The 24,712-nt window shown below is 33.9% G+C and overlaps 1 protein-coding gene across 2 annotated transcripts in view; it reads left to right on the top strand.

Moving 5' to 3' along the window:
• The window catches only part of LOC105428269 (uncharacterized), a 152,330-nt gene that overhangs the window by 70,833 nt on the left and 56,785 nt on the right, over positions 1 to 24,712 (top strand). For both annotated transcript variants that reach the window (XM_011640481.2, XM_011640482.2), the window contains exons 2-4: positions 3,862 to 4,070; positions 8,961 to 9,096; positions 19,342 to 19,475. In XM_011640481.2, the coding sequence (XP_011638783.2) occupies positions 3,862 to 4,070; positions 8,961 to 9,096; positions 19,342 to 19,475 (479 nt within the window). The remainder of the gene's footprint in view (positions 1 to 3,861; positions 4,071 to 8,960; positions 9,097 to 19,341; positions 19,476 to 24,712) is intronic.

The following is a 24,712-nucleotide window of genomic DNA, read 5'->3' as shown; positions in this document are numbered from 1 at the left end:
GATACCGCAAAACTCATTGGCAAAGCCGTCGGAACGGCTTTCGCAAATCGCGTCGATCGTATTTAACGAAAATGGTTTTACTCGCGTCGATTGCACCGTTTAATACTCCCGCGCGGAAAATATCATGGTGGGTTTTACTTTTCAACGATATTCCCAGGATAATCTTTCCGTACGGTTAAATCGACGTAATTTTATTGCAATCAAATCTGTTTGCAGCGGCCGGAAAAATCAATGTTATTCTTTTTTTTTTTTTTCAAATGTGAAATCAGCAGGAACACGTAACTTCCTCCAATTTTTGATCAACGTTCGTGTAATCAGATTTTTTAAACCGACTAAAACATTGTTGGAACACTGGTTAATCGTAATCGATATTTTTCGACCATCAGTAACAAATAATTGATATTAATGTAAACTGTTATTTTTTTATGTAAATATAAATGTTAATTAAATACTTGTTAAATTATTGTGATTGTTTACCATTCATTTATAACTTATTCACTTGTTATATGATTATTCTATTGATATTTTCAACAAACACAAATTTGTAATTACTAGAATTGAAAATTGATTATATTAACATTATTTTGAATATTAATAGGTAATAGAACAAGAGACAAATACACACAGTGATAATACAAATAAGTATAAACTGGCCCGCAATTCTCGGTTGATGAAATATAACACAAATTAACTGTCAAGAAATATGTTATAATAATAATTCATTTGTATATTATAGTAATAATATTATTTGCAAAATTGATTCCTTTGAGATTTTAATATTCAATTCACATCTGATTTCATTATTATTTAGATATCTTTAACTGTACAGACTACTCGTTATTAAGATTAATCTTTATACAGGTGGTCAATTATCACTATTTATCTCAAGTTTTGATGTTAAAGGCTAAGGGTATTCAAATTCACATTTCTCTTCATTACGCTGCTCTCGATGGATTCTTGACTTCCTTGCAACAAAGAAGATGAGTTGTTAAAACTTTGTTATAAATTTCAAAGTTGGGGGAGAGCGGAAAAGCGATAGGATAATAGCGGCGAACGAAAAGAACAAACGCAACTATCTCCCAGAAAGGGAGATCTCTCTTCAGAAAGAAAGTCTATTTGCTAATTATTATGAGAAAATAAAAATTACTCTGCGGACTTATTGCTTATGTATTACATAAACTGCTATACATACAGAATACATTTTAATCTCGAAAAATAAATTGTCATAAATTTGTCATAAATATGATTGCCGCATATCTTGCTGCTTTATGAAAATATTATTACTCAGCAATCTCGCAGTGCATTTATCACTGCTAATTTAGATATTTCTTTCATTCAATCTACTTAACAAAAGCTTATTTTAAATAACTTTCCTCCGTAATGTAAAAATTATTAAATAGCAAATATTTTCTAGAACCGATATAAAGTGGACTGACTTTATTTACTAGATAAAAATATACTTATTTTTTTAATATTTATTTTACTTCATAAAAATATACTACCATCGTATGACTTCTGTCGTTTACAGAAACGAGCGTTTTTATGAAAGTATAAAAATCCATCGTCCCAATTGACGTCGGGCAAAGTAATTTTGTGTTGCATGGCGAATTTCCTTCTTTCAAAGAAAATTGCTGAAACGTTAAGTGTTTCGTTAAATTAGCTTTCCTTAAGAATAATTAGTCGTAAGAAGCGGCTACCAAGAAGTATAGAAACCAGCTCGGGGTCTTGAAAGTTTAAATGTAGATATGGGCAATACAACACGAAAGGGGAACGAGGGATGCGAGCATTACGTCCCTCAAAAGAAGTCCCCGGAAACTTAGAACTGGCATCACGTCGGTCCACATTTTTCAGGATGCCTTTCAAACGAAAATTAAGCAGGAAAAAGCTTTCTCAACTTCCCGAGTCTTATTCGTGATAAACGTGGAAATTCGCATCTTTTTGCCATCAGGGAACTTAACTGACACTCTTTGGACTGCATGAAAAACGTTTTGCGACGCGACGTCGTAGAATTGTTTACAAGGCAATTCGAGAGTTTTATTATAAGTATCTGACAAGATTTACTTGTTTTAATATTCTAATAACATTTTCTAATATTATTCTAAATTCTAATGTAATAATACATAATATAATTGTGTATATATGCATATTACATTTTTTTAAATCAAGAATTTAATGAATTTAATGAATTATATAGATAGATTTGTTTATTAAAAGTAAATTATGTGAGATTTAATAACATAAATAAAATTTAATCTAATCTAATGTTAATTATTTAATAATTTCAAACATTTAGTTTTCTTAACGATAGTTTTACTGTTGTCTCATCATGTAAATAATATTTTTTTTTTATATTGTTAGTATTCTAGCTGTTATTATATAGGACAATATAAATATTTTACGTGACGCCGTCTGTTTCTTTCTCATTTCTGAGAACTTGGTAACATGTGTACAATATTAAATGCGGTCAGCTTTTTCTATTTGAGTAAACTCATTTCGCATTTAAGATTCTTAAATAAAATAAGTTATTTGTCTACTTAACCTACTTGCTTGCTGAATATAATAGTGAGAGCATTTTAAATTGTAAAAAATACAGATAAAAATGCCAATATTTGAAAAAAATATTAATGTGACTATAATGTCTATTGCGATTTTTTAATCATATTATAAACATTAGTCATATTACTATCACGATTCCATGAAAAAAGATAAAAATAAAATATACGATTGTAGAAAATTTTTTTAGTAACATAAAATATATCACATAAATGTATTTATATTGTAATTGTAATTTTATAATTATAATTACATGCAGTAAAATATAATATTTTAAATAAATCCTTGTGCAGTTTATGAAAAATGATAGTTATATCAAATGTTGAAACAATTTGTTGTAATTCAACAAAATAAAAATGTAATTTAAACTTTGGAAGACATACAAAAAATTTAAATGTAATGCATCAGAATGTGTGTGAAACTTCAATTATCAAATTATGTTTTTCACGTTTTCATAAGAGTTCGATATACAATATATACGAATACGGGCAGTAATATTTATAAACGAATGATTAATGTTGTAATAAATGAAATGGATGTGACGAAAGATTTACGGATTGCGTTGACGTGTAAACATGCTTTCGCGCGGGCGTGAAAACGTGCATCGCTCGTAGTAGGTCTAAAGTGTCACATTTCCTAAAATATTACGTATAGTGCGGCATATGTTCCTGATGCTTTTGAGATGGGAAGTAACCCCGCAGAGTTTTGTTCCCATTCGCGGCTTGTAGACCGTACCCATTTCCGTGTAGCCCGGAGGTAATAAGAGCTTCATTCTGCAAGGAGTCGCAGAACGTGCTCTCTCTCTCTCTCTCTCTCTCTCTCTCTCTCTCTCTCTCCTTCTCCCTCTCCCTCTTCCTCTTTCACTCTCTGTTTTAATACGAACGCCATCCAGAACTTGGCTTCCTTCCGGCTTAATAAGTCGAATCGTCGAATCGTCGATAATCCTCGCATAACGGAGTTTCAGCAAAAAACATCGCGCTCGCTCGAGCGCGAGGGTTAGTTTGCGGAACACCTCGTATGGGTTACGCGAAAATGGTTGGGATACAAGATGGGGGTGGGTTTAATATATGTATGCAGGTACGTGGCCGCGTGGACGTGAGAGCTCGGCGCATGCGTGTGTTTGCGGTTGTGTGTATGCATAATACTTGCGAGAGAGAACGGGCGGTTGAGGGGTGGATGAAGGAAATTGTCATTCGGCGGAATTGCAATTTCTCGCTGACGCGTGCTGTGCAACCTCTCGCGCGACGAGTAAAAGCGAACTAATGATGCACACTAGACTTAATGTTCCTGTTCTCATTTTCCTGAAAGGTGCGAGCTGCCTGCGGAAGGTCAGCCTAGAGGTGGTTCCGGAGGTGGTGCAACGTGGCGAGAAGGTGATTCTGCGGTGCCATTATGATCTGGAGAATGCGCCACTCTACTCTCTCAAGTGGTATCGGGGCAGACACGAGTTCTACCGATTCTCTCCCACCGAGGAAGCATCTACCAAGATCTTCAACATTTCCGGGATTAATGTCGACGTAAGTCATTTAATAAGATCTCCAACATCTTTTTATTCTTATTTAGATTGAATTTTCTTATTGCTAATATATCTCTAATATTGTAATCAATAATAGTATATTTCTTACAACAATGATAATATGATAATATGATAGGATATTTTATATCGATCTTTAAAACAATTGAACAACAGTTAACAGAGTTGTAAGCAATAAGAGTACACAAAGAAGGTAATGATTTTTTTTATAGAAAGATGAACTAAATAATTATACACATATAAAAATTGAATATCTTTATATTGAATATTTTTAAATAAAAATTTACAATATTTATTACAAAATTTACAAAATTTAAATAATTTATTTAGTAATACTTTACTACTATACTTTACTATAACATTTACACAATGATATTGATTACAATGCTTTTCTTTTTTTAAAATTTAATAAAATGTCTTATAGAATATAAGATATTTTATAAAACATATATCTTTATTTGTTTAATACATTTTATTTTATTATTATTACATCAAGAAAAGGCTACATTATTCAAGTGTAATTCTCGTTAAAAAATAAATAAAAACTGCAATAAAACATTTTTTAATTGAAGATATGAATAGAATTAAATTCATTAATGTGAAAATTTTAATAAAATGAACGAGTTCATGAATTTCAAATGGCAAATATTTGGCATTTAATAAACGTTAATAAAATATAAAATGAACCATTTCTGTACAGATAATATATTGGCGTACAATTACCAAAATGTAAATTGAAAATTGATCGATAAGCAATAATTTCACATCTATATGTGTTAAAATAAAATAATGCAATACAACAAATAACATGTGGGAGAATGCTTAACGTAAATATGTGTAATATATAAATAATGAAATATACTTAGAGTATTTTTGCTTGCCTCTTTTTTACCGAAGAGGAATAGAATCTTTTTTTTTATTATATCGTTTTGATTAATTTCATTATATATAATAAATCAAATTAATTTGTGTTCAATGATATGATTTTGTATAAAACAATTCACAAATTTTTTGTGAATAAAAAATCGGACTTTAACTGAGCACATTTTTTTCTCGGAAGATTAAATTTATTATGAGCCAATCAATAAAAAAAATATTCAAAAATAAGAAAGCGCAATTACGTTTTTGGTATCATATATTTGATATATCAGTCTCGCTTTATATATCCGTGTTGATAAATCATTAATCTTCCTTTCCTTTTTTGCTGCAGTTGTTTTTCGCCCGCAGCACCAACTACAAATCTTTCTTTAAAACACGAACATGCGCATCGTTAAAAAGAAGGCTGCATTCGCGACTTTAACAATCGATTAGCTATCAAGGGGGAAACGGAAAGAGGACGGGAGGGAGAGAGGGGATTTGATAATTGGAACGTTTTACTACACGGATCTTCACGGGGCTGCGAAGCTACGGCTATCGTTTTCGGCCGAATCGCGCGAATCGACGAGAGTTAGCGAACAACGAAATATGCGGTTTTATCGTATCATCGTAACGCAAACCGCGGGGTTGCCGGGCGGCGGTCTCGTTAACAGCACCCTTGACCGCTGTAATCGTCGTAAAACAGTCGGCGCTACGGCGCTTTTATCATCGCTCCAACATTTCCGTAGGCTGTTACACGCGTCGGGCGCGATGGTTTGCGGGGGTGGCGCGATGGTCCGCGGGGGTGGCGCGCGGCGGGCCGCGCCAATCGGGCCATGCCGGCTGCACGCGCGCGCTACGCCAAAAACAAGCCCCTCGGCCCCTCGGTGCCGTTGTGTTCCGGCATAGCCGAATGAACGACCTGACAAACCGTGACAACGCGCCGCACGTATCCCGTTTACGTTTATCGTTTCGAAACACGGTATACGCGCGGCCGGTTCTCCGGTGACGAACGGGAAGTAATGCACCGCGCCGTGAGGGATATAAAAGCCTCGATTTCGAAAAATAACGTACGCCGCTTTTGCCTCCTCCTCTCTCTCACCCCCTCCCCTGCCATTTGTTTCCCTCCCGAGAGGGAAGGCCGTGAAAAATATTGTTTTGTTACTTGGCTTGTTTTCGGGCTGATATTTGATTTGCTATGTGCACATCCTGGCCGGATATCTATATCGGAAATACGTTTGGCAGGATTTTGATGCGCCTATCTTGTTTCCGCGGATTGTTAATATCGCAATACTCTAGTTGTTATACCAGAAATATGTTTTATTTAATAGATCCTTTATCGGGGGGAATGAATCGTTTAACGCGCTCTCGCAGCCGACGCACATCCGGAGGGCTGAAAAAAAAATGATTTTCATTTTCATTTCGTTGTTTTTCGGTTGTAATATTAGACCGCTTATGCGATTACGAAGCATGAATTATCGCGTTACTATAATCCAGCGTACCTCTCTACCGGGAAAACTTCTCGTACAACAAATTTCGTTCTACGCGCTCGTAAAGGGCTGTTATTGTTGAGATTCCGCACATACACGGAAATTCTGCGTATGCTGAAAGTGCTAAACATCGAGTTAACCAATTCGACTCAACGTTTGCGGAGTCAGAACGGCGAAACATTTACACGAGTCAACAAAGCACCGTTCAGGCAGGTGTTGCAGCACAGGACATTATGCAGTATGTTAAATGCGCGTTCATGATGAAGTATAAAGCCCGATACAGCGCATATCAGTATATTTAAAGTAGTTTACTATGCGTACCATTGCGTTCAACTTCATAAATTGCTCAAAATTATTTATGATGATTTTTTCAAAATGTAGTGTGCCGAGCTAAGTTTCAAGAGAATGGAGAAGGCGATTGTTCAGCGAACTTGATTTTAGGAGTCTGATAATTTTTCTTTTAGTAAATTTATATTTATGTCTGCTGAAAATAATGTGTTCTAAACTTATCTGGTTATTACGATAAATATTAATACCACATGCCTCAAATCAGAGAGAGAGAATAAGATATTTGCCCAATAAATGAGTGATTCAGATTCGATTTTTGGTTGAGATATTTTTTTACAATAAGAATTTATAAAAAGAAAAAAAAGGGGGATTAATCGATTCTAAATTTGATTTATTAAAATAGCTTTGAGTTGCGTCGTATGTTAAAAAAATAACGACATGTAGTTCACGATATAAATAATTACTTCTAAATTTACACATATAAATTGAATAAAAAAAAATTATCAGACTTCTAAAGTCGAGCCTTTTCTGTTCTTATATTACATTAAAAAGAAGCAGAAGTCCTGACCATCTGAAATCATTGTGATAATTTTAAAAATAATGAACGAATGATTTAGCAAAGAGAAAGACTTATGACCTGCGAGTGTCAACCTATTATTCTACAATGGGAAGTCGCGATGGTCTTCGCTTCCAATACCTATTTGCAATTCTCCAGCAAACCAAATACTGATACTCATTCGAGAAGTATAGATATCATGTTTCCAACATATCGACACTGTCATAATCATTCTAGTAGGAATTCAAACAAGTATTGGACAAGTAACGGTCTATAAAAAAGGCAATCTATTGCAACGGACATTTTATCGCACTATCAAATTCTTTAGAAAAAAGCCGCAAATAATGACTTTGTGTCAAAGCCGTACTATTTAAAACTACGAACGAAAAAAGAAATATTAAAATATAGAGATCGTGAGTGATTTATTATTTGGTCCAGGAAACGGATTTAATTTTATAATAAAAAAAAAAAAACACATTTCGGAGAAACATTTTTTATAATTTTATAATTTTATTTTATAATTTTACAGTGAAAAGAGATAATTATGTTGATAAATAATTATTATCCTCGTTACATTCGATCGAACAGTCGAACAGTTTCATTAATTTTTCATACCTGGTTGTCCAACAGAATTGATGCCCGTATGAGGTTGTTATTCTGGACATTAGTAGTCTGCGAATGATCGATTCATACGCCACAAATATTGGATATCTCGTACAAGGGTATCAGTGTCATCGCCAGTCGGGGGAGAACGACAAGACGCTACACGTCGGAGATTATTCCCTAGATAGCGCCGACTGAGAGTGCTATGGTTTCATATTTATTCCTCCCGTGCGGTGTGCCGGGCTTTTGTTCCTGCTTCTGTAAAGTCAGCCGGGAACTCTGTGCCCTCACCCACATAAATCAACGAGCAGAGAGCTCACTTGCCTTTCACGCTCCTTTCCCAGCTCGTCAAAGAGCTTGCAATTCACCCTTTTTTCTCGCCCCAGCCATCGCGTCCTCGCTTGCCCGTGTTTCTTCCTCTTCCATTATTTAAGCCCGGCTAATTATGAATGCTTCGTTTTGCCTGTTCCGATTAAACTTTTCTCTGCTCGGTCCCGATCGTCATCGTGAAGTCGCTTCGCCATTACTTCCGTTACCAGCTTGGCTTTCCGGGCTACTTTAGTCGAATGCTGGATAATTTCCTGATAAGAAGTTCCCTCGAGTGGATTCAGCATCGATCCTTCAGCACGATAGGAGCTAGGGTATTCATGGAATATTTATCGAAACAAAAAGACGCGAAATCTTTTCAAAAGTCTTAATTTTATTTATTTATTTTTTTTTTTTTTTGAGAAATCCAAAACAAAAATAATCTTTATCAGTAAATTTATATAATTTTTAATAATGTAGAAAATGATTTTGTGTCAAAATAAAATATACATTATCTAATAAAACTGACTAATGTTAAGTTCACGTTTGTTAATTTAGTAACGTTACTGATATTACGTCGCACGATAACGAATGTCGAAATAATCTCTTCAAGGCGCATAACGTCTTTCGAGAAATGAGATTACATCGAATCACGTTATTCGCATATAAATGACATTACGACTTCGCCGCGAGGTAATAACCTAGGCCGCCACGCGCGCCCGATACGCAGGTACTTCCATTCTCTCTGTACATCTTATGCGGACGTGTGTTTCAGCCCGACAACTCGAACAAGAGCCAGGTAACGCTTCGCAATGTCGACTTCGGCCTCTCGGGTACATTCATCTGCGAAGTTACGGCAGACGCGCCGACCTTCTCCACGGCCTCCGCCTCGAAGAATCTCACCGTAGTATGTAAGTACATGCCCGACAGTATTACGCGGTATCACGAAACTCCGCACATACACGAGGCAGACTGCCACTCTTCTCCGTTATCCACAGCCCCATAGCTTTACGCAAGAGCGAATTAAGCAAATGCTTTAAAACTTGAAAGCTTTTTTTTTTTTTTACCCTGCTGGCGACGGGTAATAATTCGAATACACGAGAATTGTTATTTTAATTCTTGCAATTTCTTTGAGCGTGTATATATGCGGAAAAACGAAATTGAATTTTTAATGGTAAAGAGAAACTAATATTTCTCTCACAAAATATTAAATTTCGCGATATGCCTTTGTGATGAACCATTAACAATTGCATAATTGTTCCGTGAATTCTTTTTGCTTTATTTTTTGAGACTTTTAAATTTAAAATTGATTGTATGTACCACGTGTGTGTGTGTGTGTGTGTGTGTGTGTGTGTGTGTGTGTGTGTGTGTGTGTGTGTGTGTGTGTGTGTTTGCACAAAATTGAAAAAAATGATATTTTTTTATTTCAATTGGAAAAAGCTTTGGTATAACGTTCTGTGTGAATATGATAATTTTATAAAATTACGAGCGATATATAATTAGAGCTGGCGTAAATGTTTTCATATATTTTTTTTAAACCGCGTATTTTTACATGATAATTTCTTCCAAGAGCAGCTGACCCATAGAAATGTTTCGTTTATTCAGCCATATAGCCTCTTTTATAAAACGGAATGAAGTAGGTGAAGAAAATTACATTTATTACGACGTTATAATTTTTAATTTACAAATTTCGATATTATTTGTGCTAATCCTCTTATCACTGTAATTTATACTTCGATGCACGTCGTAAGTCGTAGTCGAAGTACTCAAAGAGCTATGCATATTCCTGTGACACAGCTGGCGATGAAAGTTTCCTCGTCATCGTTATTAACTCTGTCGCGTTTGATCCATCTATTGAATCTGATCCGTGTGTCGGCCTCTTTGTCGCTGAATTGATATCGACATGTTGCACATGTTCATCTAATGCAATATATATTGGATCGAACAGTATCTCATTTTGATTCGCATACATACATCCGCATTTTAGAGAGGTTCGCGATTTTCCTGAAACTCTAAATGATGATATATATCTAAGATCTACTTGTCAAAAAAATGGTTACAAATAAATTTATTTGTACATAGTTACAAATTTGAAATATTTCAAAAATTGGAATTCAGAACGGTACGATAAATGATGGTTGGCGAAATTCCATTTCAGAGATTCATGTACGTTGCGTAGAATTAGAAGTTTTGTCGTTCATTAAGGAAATTAGTTTATCATCCCAGATGTCATCAACACGGATGTAATTTATTGCACGAAATTTAAAAGTTAAACTTACGTAATTAAAAGTATGTCGCTTTGCATTCCATTGATAATTGTGTCACAAACTCGATAAAGTGAATTTCAAATCATTCATTTAATACGCATAAGTGATGGATTCCATAACGCATATTAATCAAGTTGTTTATCATACGGTACATGAATGTTACAAATGCTGCATATTAAAATATGATATTGTAAAAATATAATTATACTAGATATTTATAAAATCACTTGTATTAATAAAATGAAAACTCTCTCTCTCACGCTCTAATAAACAATTGATAAAAAGTGATCAATAAGACTTTAAACATAATTAACGATAAACAACATTCGTATTTTGATATATAAAAGAAGTTTATTAAATGTTTCATTTATATTTCTATTTAACTAAACTAAAAACATTGTACATGATAAGTAATATGGTACATGATTTCACAAGATTTATTATATATATATATATATATATTTATTAAATAAATTTGTTTGTAATAACATTTTTTTGACAAGTACTTTAAATATATTATCATTATTTAGAATTTCAGGAAAATCGCGAATTTCTGTAAAATACATATATCTGCAGATTAAAATAAAACATCTTAAAATTTTTTTAAATCTTGCCACACTTTTTAAATCTTGTACAGTAACGTACAAAAGTTTCCGCCAGTGATATTTTGTACTCCAATTTATTTAAAAGAAGTCTAATGAAATTTTAAACATTATCAAGTGTGAATGTAAAATATAACGAAATAGTATAGTGAAAGAATATTATTTATGTTCATAAATATTTATTGTACGTTATTTAGAGTATAAAATATCACTGGCCGGAAATTCTACATTTTTGCGTATGATAATTTTTTGGAAAAGCGATATTTGTTTTCTAATGCTTTTTCTAATGTGTTTCTTTTTTTATTCTCAACTTTATTTTACTTATCATATTTTTGAATTTATTTTTGAATTTATTTTTGAATTTATTGAGAGGGTCCAGTCACTAGAATAGCCGATTAGATTTACGAGCATCTGGAGATTCCCACTTTGGCGTTTACACTATTGGATTTAAGGGACTCGCGATTTATTCAAAGACGAGCGACCGCGAGATAGTAATTTCGCCATATATCTGTCTGCTGAGCTCTCTTTAAATCTTCCTGCTATAAGTTACCAGTATTGTCGAGACTACCAGATGCTTTCTACAATCCTCTTCTTCCTGTAAACTTGCGGGAAATCGAAGATTTTGCGATGCGATGTAGCATTAGGCGATGTGCGGAGTATACTTCGCAGAGACGCATTTTGCAAGGCGAAAATCGAGACTCTCTCAAAATACAGTTGAAGAACTCTCACGCGTATATGTTTGCACAGTTGCATTCTTTATACTACGCATAAAATTCGCAACGCACAGAACGTATTCTCTTGTTGAATTTTTTGTTCCGCGTTCTTTGTTGAATTTTTTGCTGCACTGTTTACTGTGACACTCGTTACAAATTGTTACGTAACAAGAATTACCATAAAAAAAAGATAAAGTAGAAGTAAAAATAGATACAGATTTTTTTTGAACTTTTAATTCGCTAATTTCATTTCTATGTCATTTATGATATGCTAATCGAAAATATCTTATTATATATATTTATTTCTATTTTATTGTTGTTTTTATGATATAAAGATTTTTAAAGCCCTAAATAAATATTTGCAAATAAATATTTGCAATTTGTTTGCAAATTTAATACTATTACGTAAATTATTTTGTTCTTTTTGAAACATGCAGATTTACTATTGCTGTGTAATGTAATATTCGTTTTTGTAATATTTATTTTATTTTTACTAAATTATTTATTAAGAAGTGGACTAATACAGTCTTCTACAGTCATGTACATAAAAATTTAATTGCAAATATAATATTTTCTATTATGGTTGCGACATTTATTATTTTCAAAATTATATGTAACTATTTTTTTTTGCGTCTGCATATATTTCGCTTCGTTTAGCGGAAAATGATTCAATATTTTTATTATATTCAAGAATTTTATTTCCGCACGTGCGCTGTACTTTTATTTTCTGTAGCTAGCAGGTTTAATAATAACGTTGCGCACGCAATTTTAGCAAGCTTTTTTCAGAACATAACAAGGCAATATGTTAATTACAAAACAGTTATTGCGTGCAGAAAGTTTTTGTTTCGTTTAATATTATATTTTACACGTATATTATTATAATGCATTCGTGTTGTATTTGAAATTTATTTGCTTTTTGAAAAATAGACATAGATACATATAAGATTCTCTTTACGTTTCATAGGAAACAATTGTCCCTACTATTTTTCCGCGAATGTGCGATGAAATCGAGCAATGAAATGGACGTATTTTTTTCCTTATCGCGACTAGGCGTGCTAGGAATTCAGGCGAAAAGTTATTTGAATAGAATTTATATGTCGAAATTACGAAACCCATTGTGAAACTATTTTTAGAATATGTACTATCATCTTCCGCTTCGGAAGAAGAATTTATTTCGCAACTCTATATCGGATGGATTCAATGAATGGGCTGTAACGTCTTAAAGTGCGACGGCACGGTTCTGTGTAGGATGCTGGAAAAATGCTTGAATATCAAAAATTCTATGATCTCTTTTGCATCTTTTGCACAAAATGGAAACTGAATGCTGAGTCCGGGAGTATATTCAACTTCCTGTAACGCTAATACGACAATTGCGCACAAATTTGCGTTAAAATTAAAAATAATTTTTATTAACGTCACACGTTTGGCGAACGCGAGTCGTGTCATATAATTTAGCCATTTGTGTGCATGTGTGTGCCTGGATGTAAGGACTTGTGTAAATTTGAATTAGTGCGAGTAACATTGTGCACTGTCCCTTGACAGAGTGGTATATAGTAATGGCAAAGTCGCATAAACTCGTGAACGGTATTACTAAATTACCTAACTATACGTGAGCATTGTGCCGTGAGCGTACACAGCATCATAAGTAACACGGTGTACACTCCATCACTTCATTATTTTATATCCGACTAACTATACTATTTCTAGAAAGCATTTCACTAGAAAGAAAATTCTCCGGAACTCCTTGTTAGAAATGAAACGTTGATAGATTTCTTGAAATTATATATATCATACGATACAACGACTTTTTTCTTATCTCGTTATATATTATTAAATGTATGATATACAGTTTCAGATTTGAAAATATTTAAAGTACAGATTGTTGGGAAAGCAACATTTCTTACGTAATCACTAAATTCTTAAGACCTAATATCTTGGCAATTAAGCTGCGTCTTAAATTTCTGTTAAAAGTAAAATGTATTTAAAACTGATTGCGTAACAAGAATACCTTTGCGCTCTTGAAGTTTAATTCCGCAAAGCATCTTTAATTGTTAATATTAAACATTGTTTTACAAATTTTATGTCAAAGAATTTTTATGAGGTTGTTATATCAAAAATTTTACTGAATTAACAAATTAAGGACTTTAATAAATTAGATTAAATAAATTAAATAGACAAATTTACATTTTTTAAAAATATATTTATATTTATTTTATGATTTTATTTAAATGAATACTAATGTATATATTACTAAATGTATAATTATTACGTAATTAACATTATTCGTGGTGAAACATATGTTATATATATTGTGCGAAAGTTATGATTATTGATATTTACTCTCTAGTTAACTGTATGATGGTTGTTACTACATTTATGTGCTTATAACTTTCACGAATATTTCAAAGCGATAAATATTTAAGGTAGTAATCAGTTTTAGGAGTTAAATTTCTGGTTATTAAATTTGAATAATCAGTCTTTTAACATCAGAAATTTAAATAAAAATCAAAACTTATAAGAAAATTTAAAATTTGGATTGGAATAAATTGATTTTATACATATTCTTATTATACAATGAATATACAAAGACTAAGAGACGAGAGCAATAGATGATAATGCATGTAAAAAAATTACAATCATAACATAAAATATTCTAAAATTTTGTTTTGTATCTTATAAATGCAGAATGCTCCAAGCTTTCCAAGCTATATTTTATTAGATTTAACCAATTTGATTTCTTTATGGTGAAAATACGATATGATTTATTATTTTCTAATTACTTATTTATAACTATAATTATTTCTGATAATGCCAAATATAACATATATTGGTATATAAGATATATCGTAAAATGCAGTATTCTACTTAAAGCAAAATAGCAACGTTTTTGGAAAATCTTGCATAATTCCATTTTATACACGGTAGTTGCTTATCAAGGAGATTGCACATGTATGTTAATGACAAAATTTCTACATATTCACTCTCTAATGTTCTCATGAATGTAAAATAGATTCAGACCTTAATATATAATGCTCGAGAGTAGTGAATACTATATCGAAATCACTTGTAATTTTGCTTAAGCACGTTCCTCTCAATGCACTGACAAATGTGTGACGATCTGAATTATCTCCCTCCAAATTCACTTCTGAATTTTCATTAAGTTCTGTTCGCGCAAATTTCCGAAGTATTTTTTTCACGCAAAAGCGCGTTATTAAAATATGTTATCGCTGGAAAATATTCGGTTGTGCGCATGTAAAAATTCTATAACAATTCTTTTACCATAATGTCGAATAAAATATCCACTAGGAAATTTACATTGTAATTTACGTTTTACATCATTAAGTCATCCAGCGCATAATATTTTTATTGGGTGCGTTTAATTAAATTTTTTTTTATTATTGTGTTATAAGTTTTGATTATTGTGTTACAATATTAATTATCATATTTTAAAAAAATATTTTTAAACAATACTAAAACAAAGAATTTCGCGCTAATTGACTATGAATGTACTATCGTCATTTTAATGGAAGAAATGCATCACATTTAATTGGCACAGTCTTTTCATTTATGGGGACATATGGAAGATAACCATCAAAAATTTGTTTATGTGGTAGTATGTCATCCAACTTTGAAATTGACTTCCGATAAGCGGAGAACAAGATTGATGATCGAATGATGCGCGATGGCTGTCGAAATTTCTGGCAACCGTTGGCCATTTCAATCTGCAAAATTCAAGGATCAGTCAAATCCAATATCCCAGCCATCAAACGCAGGCAAATGCATTCATATAAAATGCTTTAAAAATATTTTGCAATAATAACAAATAAAAATTTTTGTAAATATATTAATTTTGCATAATGCTTGTGTGTGTTTTTCTGTTTCTAAATTAGTCTAATTTTTACATTCTGAATCAAAATTTAGCGATCTAGACAGTTCTTATTTTTCATTTTTATATTAAATATTTGTCATATATATGAACAAAATTTATTGCGATTAGCTGAAAATGAGATAACGTTATAAGTTTTTTTTTAATATTTATTAATCCATTTATTGCTTATTTACCATCCGTATAAATGTCCTCGTGTTAGAATTCCTTACTGTCTCGTTTCATAACCAGCCTTATTGCATTCCTATCTTTTCTTTCCAGTAGGATACTTTAAGTTTTATTTTTCCTCCGTCTATTCCCGGTGCTTCCCCACCAAGTCAAATATTTAAAGGTTTTCTCTTTTTCAGTGAGTTGCTGTAAATGTATCACATTTATTTTTTAGTAGACAGTTTCCGTAGAAAACTTGCCTCTATTGTTTTCTTTTACTCTTTGCTTTAATTATAGTGCATTACTATCTTGCTAAGCAAGTTTGGTCAATATTTCTAATCTACATAATTAACAAATTTCGTGCAAGACGGATGGACACTTGGAAGGAATATTCAACGCGATGGCGGTGATCTGCGAAAATTTCAGTTTTATCACGTAAATCTTTTATTGATCACAACGGTGCCAGCGATTCGTTACGATTGGCAGAGACATAATATCTACGGATCGCCTTCTTTATTAGCAGCACTCGAATCCGAGCGGAGAATTCTTCCTAGTAAAGCGGAACTATCCACATCCCAGACAGGATATGAATTTCATATTTTACGATAATATCGTGAGATGCTCGTAAAGTAAACGAATCTTGTCCCAGTCCAGTTTTCACATGCTCATGAGAAAATTGTATCTGCACTCGAATTTTCTTGAACGTTACTTCCCTTCGCTTCGATCGATTTTCTCATGTCGTGGCAGCACCATGTTAAAATTTGCACCGATAGAATCTCAAATGATAAATTGATATCGAGACGTGTACTTAATCGAAATTTATTTAAGTAGGGCGAGAAAAACTCGGCTTACAAAATAGGTGGATATCTTTTATGACACAGTAAAAATTTCATCACATAATTCTCTGCCGATATCTGATAGTTGCGCAGCGGTTACTTTTTGTTCTATTCTTCGTTCCATTATTTTTTTCCATTATTTTTAATAAAAGTTCTGGGAAAAGGTACAAGTTATAATTACGAATTTTTTACAACAATAGATAAGGTAATAAAGCTTTTATTAGTGAGAAGGAAATAAAATTGAAAATTTTTCGTGCACAGTAATATGCCATGTCATGTAATTTTAGTTATATCATAATTTAGAAATATTTAACATTATATTCGAATAACGTTTAAATTACTACGAGACAAAAGGAGTTTTGTATTATCTTTTTTCACATTTCGTATTTTTATTTAAATATTTTTCTTCATGTAATCGAGGGTAATATTAAATATCGATTCATGAACTCGTGTTCGCAATGCGCCAAGAAACAGAATTACTTTTACATGTTTATCATGCTTCTTTATCGGTTTCTGTGCCTTGCTCGATACTATTCATTGATGAAACGTGGCAACGTAACCGGGATTCGATTAATCGTTCTATCGTTTCACGAGTCGTCGGTTTATCGTCGCCTCGAGCAGAGCTTAGGAGACTTCACGGTTATTCCTTTCACTTGACTTACCGGCAATAGCTTCCGGTTTCATCTCAAGTACGTCCGCTTCAAGTGCTTTGCTGTATAAAGTACACATATAAAGTACACATATACGAAGCTCGTAGTTAAGAACGTGAGAGTAATCGAAAAGTCCAAGTTGAGAGGATACTATAACGCGTTATCGAATTAAAATCGATTGAAAATCTCAGAACATCTTCTGTATTTATCATAATATTATTCTCTTATTAGAATAAAGATCCTAAAGAGGTGATTGACGGAAATTATTAATGAAAATTGAGCTGCATAAGTATAACATTTATAGGCCAATTTGATTTAGTCTGTAAACGAATTGATCTCCTGGTTTTTCATAACATTATATTTCTGTTAGTAATATTGCCAGACTTAATTTGCATTAAATAATTTAAAATACGAGAGTTGTTTTATAAATTCTAAGCGTGTATGTTTAATTTTCTCGTTTAACGAACGCAGTTCATTTGTATGTTTTGTGGTTACGCTGAAACTTCTATTAATCGTAGACTATATTAATGCAGAAATATGTTTGAATCGACATTTTGTAGAGTATTCATTACATTATAATACTAGCTTAGTGAGCATTTGACTAAATTTGCCATTAAAATTTGGTAACAAGATCTAGCTTTTAATTCGGATGTAAGCTGATCTGAATGCAGCTGATCTGAATCACTAACTAGTCTACAGCGAAATGAACGGCGATAATTTTCCAATTTCCATTCGAGGAAATCACAATCAAAATTGATATATATATTTCTATTTCTAATTGATATATATATTGATATATATATATATATATATATATATATATATATATACATACATATATATATATATATAATACATATATATATATATATATATATATATATAAATATGTATTTCTCACTTTAGATTGTCAAATTCTTGGTTAAATAATTGAAGATATTTTTTTAATGTAATTCGTCAATAATTCTCATAATTTCCTATCATTTGTATCATATGCGACAAATAATATGTACATTGTGTACATAATAAATAAACGGAAATGTTTTTACAACTACATAAAAATAATTTATAGAATTTTTTTTTATTTTTCTGAATGAACGGTCAAACGTTTATATATTTGACCACTGAATTAGGATTTGATAGCTTAATGATAAAGTTGAAGTGCTTTGTAAATTGATGATCCATTTCCAGTGTATTCAATTTCTCTAAAAGTATTTGTACAAAAAGAAAAATACATATATAATATATGCTCCGACATACTTATTTATACTTAAATATTAAATCAGCAGTACATTTAAATAATTATTGTCATGAATTTTTACAGTATATCGCATCGTCGCATCATCGTGTCGCATTTATATATAATCTAAAATTATAGCGTAGTCAAGATTACATTTTTAAATCAAATAAATTCTAACGTTCATCAATAATTATTTTATTAATCATTGAATTTTCGAGAGAGAGCTCCGTTCTATCAGAGATATTTGATTCATACATGGTTTGGAATTCTTTGAAAATTAGATTACCTCGGCATGTTCTCCGTTTTCTGTTTCAAGCATCGTGACGATTAGTGAATTTCCAATACAAAGTTTGCTTTATTACTTTACACACAGGTCCGTTATCTGTGCGGCGGCAATAGCCGGTGCTATTCACGGACACTTCATTTTGCTGCAAAACAAACAAGCTTTTAATCACAGTTTCAGTTTGCAGCTATTGTCTTTACAGTGCAACGCCCCGCGTTTACCCGATTCGCGCTACCGCGGTAAAATCAATATCCACGTACCGCGCTTAATATTTTTCCACGGTTACACGTCCGTAACTGCCTTCTGAGGATGGCGCCGGGATTACGCAATACACGTACCCCATTGTATTCTGCGGAAGCACATAAAGCTGGCGACATAACGGGGTCTCCTCATTGGCGCTTGAATATTGGATAAGTTCGGCGGCGAGCGCGGGGAAAACGGAGCGATTACGGCGCCCGCCCCCCTTCACCGTCGTGCTCGAGTTTCGTCGACAATGACTATAAGAGAGACCCGCGAAATTATTATGTTTCAGCTCTGCCCCGTGAAGAGCCCGTTATCGTATCGGAACGCGAACGCTACGACCCAGGAGACATGTTAAGGGCAAATTGCAGCTTGCCACCTTCGAAGCCGCCGGTTCACCTCTCGTTCACGCTGAACAGCATACCGGTAAGTGATGCCTATCGACACGATTGTCGTATTATCGAATCAGAGAGTGAGCGAGCGAGAGAGAGAGAGAGAGAGAAAGGGGGAGGGACAAGATAATGTGTGTTAGCGATTGGTTTCCGATATTACTTGCGGTTGTACAACAAAACTTTTTTAGAACGATACTGAAAGCAAGTAACGAGCGAAATTTAAACATCGCATATCGAGTTTTTTAAGAGAAAACGATTTGATTATTTCTTATCGAACGATATATTTTAACGTAACACTCCATTAGGAAACGTAAGAATTTTCAACGATCAATTGTCGTGCTCTCAATGTATCTATTACGTATGCGTTTCACTCGTCTGATTCGATGATAAAAAAAAATTAGCCGAGTGTGGTGAAAGCATGGGAACCGTTTGAAGTGCACATGTTATAAAAATACCTCGAGTTGTGATGACTCTTTTTTTTTTATCAAACGGTCCATTTAACAACTGCGGTCGTTTTTTAACTTCATACCACTCAATCCGCTTTTCTCACATCTTGTTGCTTGAAATGAGTCCCTTTATAAAAATTGTTAAACCGAAGACTATTTGCTCTTACCACCCCATGAAACTCGTAAGCCTCATTGATGAAAGTGCACAGGATTTCGATATCGATTTTCAATTTACGGAATGTATGTGTCTACATGGCCGCTATTATTATCGTCGCCAATGTTTATTGTAGTAGGAAACTCCTCTAACCGCTCGGAAAGGAGATCATTTCCGCACGTCACTATTTTCCCTTTATCGCCGAAATCACGCGCTCGAAATGGGTCCCATTTATTACCGGCTTTTAACTGATGTGCACAGAATTTGCATAGTCCTGCCGGCGCGGAGGGCACATTTTAGAGCTCAATTTAGTCGGAAATAATTCTAGCGTAAGAACGTTGAGGAATCTCTCCGCGGGCTCCGCGGAAGGCGCATCGACTGGCGTTAAAGGGGTTAAGCAAACCCTTTGTCCCGCGAAAATGTGCAGTAATATGCGTATTGTCTGTTTGCTTTCTGGGCAATCCCAGTTCTTATGCCGAGATCGAGGTCCTGTACGGAATTAGAGCACGGATGATTAAGCCTTACCCGGACGCTCCGCGACGTCGTCGCCGACGGTAAGAGGTTTTATCAGACGCGTCCGCGGGATAAGGAAATTTGAATAATCAGATAATCCGTGCAAAAGCTGCCAGGAGCATCGAACGAAATACTAATAACTACGATACGAGCAAAAATGTTGTCGGGTAACTTTTGCCGAGCGAGACGCACGGCACGGGCGCAGCCTTCGGCGATGCATTATCCATAATCCCCGGGGATGACGTCGCGGGGATCTCATTAGCTGATACAGCTAAATGCAAAATGGAAGCGTGGACCATGGGCTTGATCGCCCGCGGAAATCCGAAATTCATCATTGACTTTGATCGAGCTGGAATTCCACGCGGCACGCCTCGCGTTTTTAAACATTTTTACTTTACCAACGCATTTCATTCTTGATTATTTACATGTAAACATTTCACTTCAGTAAGAGAACAACTATTTTCCGATTAACAAAGAAATGTTGTTGAATATTATGCAACGTTCGTCAGGATTATATAAATTAAGCTTGTTTTCCATCACTGGACAAACAAATTAATAATTTGGGACAATGAATTCTCTCAATGCAGCGCTAATTCTAATATTATTCCACATACATTTCCACATGCTATTCGCAATTTACATTATCTAGATACATTATCTAGATTTGTTCATTCAACGTTTATTTGTTTTGACAGATTCAATCTAGACAATCGAGATAAGCGAATCCTAAAATTTCTTTGTAAAGTTGCGATGTTATCTCCCGGCTGTGCGCGGCGCGACAGTAAACAGCCAGGAAAATATCGAATCGGAAGGAAATCAACCGCGGATTTCATGAGACCTGGGAAATTAGTATCGCGTATATACGTATAATAAGTGCGAGTAACGAAGGAGCAGGCACCGAGAGGATGGCGAGGGATAGTAACGAATCGCCCAGGTCAGGAACAACCAAGGGTTTGCTAGCTTCTTACGGCTAACATCTTGTCGAGAAACTCTCGTCGAATTTGCAGAGAACGTTTCTGAGAGCGTGGAAGATATCTTGTCGCGGAAACAACGGTTTCTTACGGCCGGGGCGTTGCCAGTACAAGTTTATTCGCGCCGGAAAAAGTAGTTTGCTCTTGGGAAAAAAACTTCTAGATAGTTGATCTCTCGCTGAGAGGATTTACCCTCCGATTTATTCGCCGAAAGTCTTTTTAATTGTTATTATCATATAAATTTTTTATTTGTTAATAAGTAGCTATGTAACTATTCATTTGCAATGTACAATGTGCGCGCTTGCGACATTCAATTTGGAATTATTAAAAAAGCAAACATTCATCAGCGGAATATCTCGACTGGAAAAATGCAATAAAATGATAAAAGATTCTTTCTGCTGATAAGTAAATTCTAAATTTTCGATGAATTCGAATGGAAAAGCGGCTGCAATTGATACGCTCTTATACTTATACAACTTTCTGTTTTTCATCAAGTGACGCAGTTATATATGTATGGAGTATCTTCGATAATATGAAAATTGATAAATTACAGTTTTAATGACATGACATATCACGGAAAGAGACAAACGGTTTTAACTCCGGCGTATAATTACGAATATTATTATCATTAAACACCGTAACGCAGAGTACACGTATATCATATATCGCGTATAATAAATCTCCTTTAATTCTACTAATGCTAAAGCGTGCCGAAAGCGCTTGGGAATTTTTAATTGTAACAGTTCACGCAATGTACTCGTATTTTATAGTAACTTTATTCCAAATAGTTGACGTTTACATCGTACATTCGCGGCTTGATATTTCCTAAGGTTAATCTGCGCGCCGCTACTATCACGGACACGAATAAATTTTGTACAACTGACGTGCGCTCTTACGCGGCGGATATCAATATGCAGTCGTTATCCTTTAATACCCCCATAGCCCGACATCGTAAGCGGCGTTAGCTCACACGCGCGATCTCGCTTATCCTATTGTACATTCGCGATGCGCACGTATGAAGCAACGAGAACGAGGCAGTTTTCTCATCCAATGTATAAACCAATATAATTCTAAAGAGATACAAAAAGTAAAAGATGATTTTTCCGTCTATCTTGTGTTTATATCAAACGCTCTCATTAATGCTCTCATTATAAAACATCGACGCTATAACATTTATACAGAATGTTCGGTAAGCCGAGATCAATCACTCGAGAGATGAATGGGGAAACGAGAAAGAAAGTTGATATGAACGTAGATCCGGAAATGGATTCTTTTCGAATTGTCGCCATTTTTATGTTGAAATTTCAAGTTGCTTCGCTCTCGAATTTTTTTTGTCAAAATTGAAAGAAGAGATGGTCTTTGTGAGTTTTACAATATAATTAAAGTTAAATAAAAGTTGCGGACTGCTTTAGCACTGCACAGGATGCGCCACGTACAGTCCGCTTTTAGCATCTCTTGACAGAAATCAAGACTTCACAGTTGTGCATTTTTCTGAGTAATGCTAAAGCAGCCCGCAACTTTTATTTGATTTTAATTATGTTATAAAACTCGCAGAGACCATCTCTTCTTTCAATTTTGACAAAAAAATTCAAAGCAATTTCAATATAAGAAATTTCAAGAAATACAAGAAATTTCAATATAAAAATGGCGATAATTCGATGTATTTTTAGATTTATGTCTATATTAATTTTTTTTTTCTTGTTTTTGGATTTCCAATCACCTCTCGAATGATTGACTTTCCCCTTTTGAATTATTCTGTATATATAATTTGAATATAATGATCCTGAAATAGTTCTAGTTGAAAGAGGCAAATCAATCATCTGTAATTATTAAGATATTTGTCACATTTTTGAAGAATTTTATAAGGTTAGATTACTTAATCCTATTTTTCCTTTTTAAATTTTGAATATTTTAAATAATTTTTGCATAAAAGAGTTTTCACCGCGTTAGTTCCATTATTTTTTCTTCTTTCGCAATCATCCATATTTCTGTACAAGACTTATATAGACTGTGTGAAGAAGAACAACTTATCGGAATTCCATGTATTATTCGATAATAGGATTTGTTATTTGAGTGACATATTTATTGTGATTTTATGCATCGCCCGACAGATATAATCGCGGTACCTGGCAATGGCAAATTATGACCTCTCTGAAATATCTGTTTGATAATATGTTTTTTTATCTCTATAATTTTGTTTTTAATGAATTTGTTGAATATTTTTCTGCGGGAAGATTAATGTTCGGTCTTTCCGATTTTATGGTCCCCACGGATCAGTGCATCAGCTTTTAACTTAAATCCGGCACGACGTATCCGACGTTAATTTGTGCTTTTATATTTATAACTGAGGTAAAATAGTGAACACCAACGGGGTTTAAAGTCAAATAGAAATACATTGAAATACATCACGAAATATATCATGAAATGAGTTGAAAAATTAATTTTCAAGTAATATTTCATTTCTAAAATTACAATTTGCAGGAAAAATAACGTAGAAAAAGATTTGTTATATGAATATGATTAATACAAACTTATAACATTTAAAGTTTTTCAATAATCATTTTATTATTTAAAAAGAATTTTATATTTTACCTGTCGGTTTCATTTTTTAGCATAAAATTTACACTATTAAAAATTTTTTCAGTTAAGTAGTACATTTCTGCCATTTTCCGAATTATTTTCTCTGTTTAATATCCCCGATATTCGATATCATCCCTGCTCGTTCGATTATCATCGTGGAGGAGCACAGGTGTAGCTTGTTTGAGTATCACGCACATAATACGAACGGCGTTCTTTTTGTTATTCTTCGCGCGGCTTGGTTTAATTCCCTCAGTTAGCAGAAGTCGCGACTCGCCCGCGTCCTAACGGGAGCGCTGCTGAACTTTACTTCGCCGCGACGGAAACCGAGTTTGGGGGGTTACCTGTACAAACAGAATCTTCGACATCGCCTCGCCGCAGTGTCCTTAATCAACTTATAAACCATGGTAACTTTTACCAATCAGAAACACATCCCGCGGGAAAGAAGATCGGGACAGCAGCTGCGGGGGTCGGGTGGGGGCAAAAACTTTATTGGATCGTAAGTCGCCACCTGAAGGTGAGCGAGTGCCGACCGTTGTCCGTGCACTCACGACTTCGGCGAGTATTTTCTTTCTCTTGCTCCATAGGACGGAAGCGCGACCATGTTGTT

The sequence above is a fragment of the Pogonomyrmex barbatus genome, unplaced genomic scaffold (genome assembly GCF_055798465.1).
Source record: "Pogonomyrmex barbatus isolate J1 unplaced genomic scaffold, ASM5579846v1 scaffold12, whole genome shotgun sequence".
Lineage (NCBI taxonomy): Eukaryota > Metazoa > Arthropoda > Insecta > Hymenoptera > Formicidae > Pogonomyrmex > Pogonomyrmex barbatus.
Note: the sequence above shows the minus strand (reverse complement) of the source record. Positions and strands in the feature narration are given on the sequence as shown.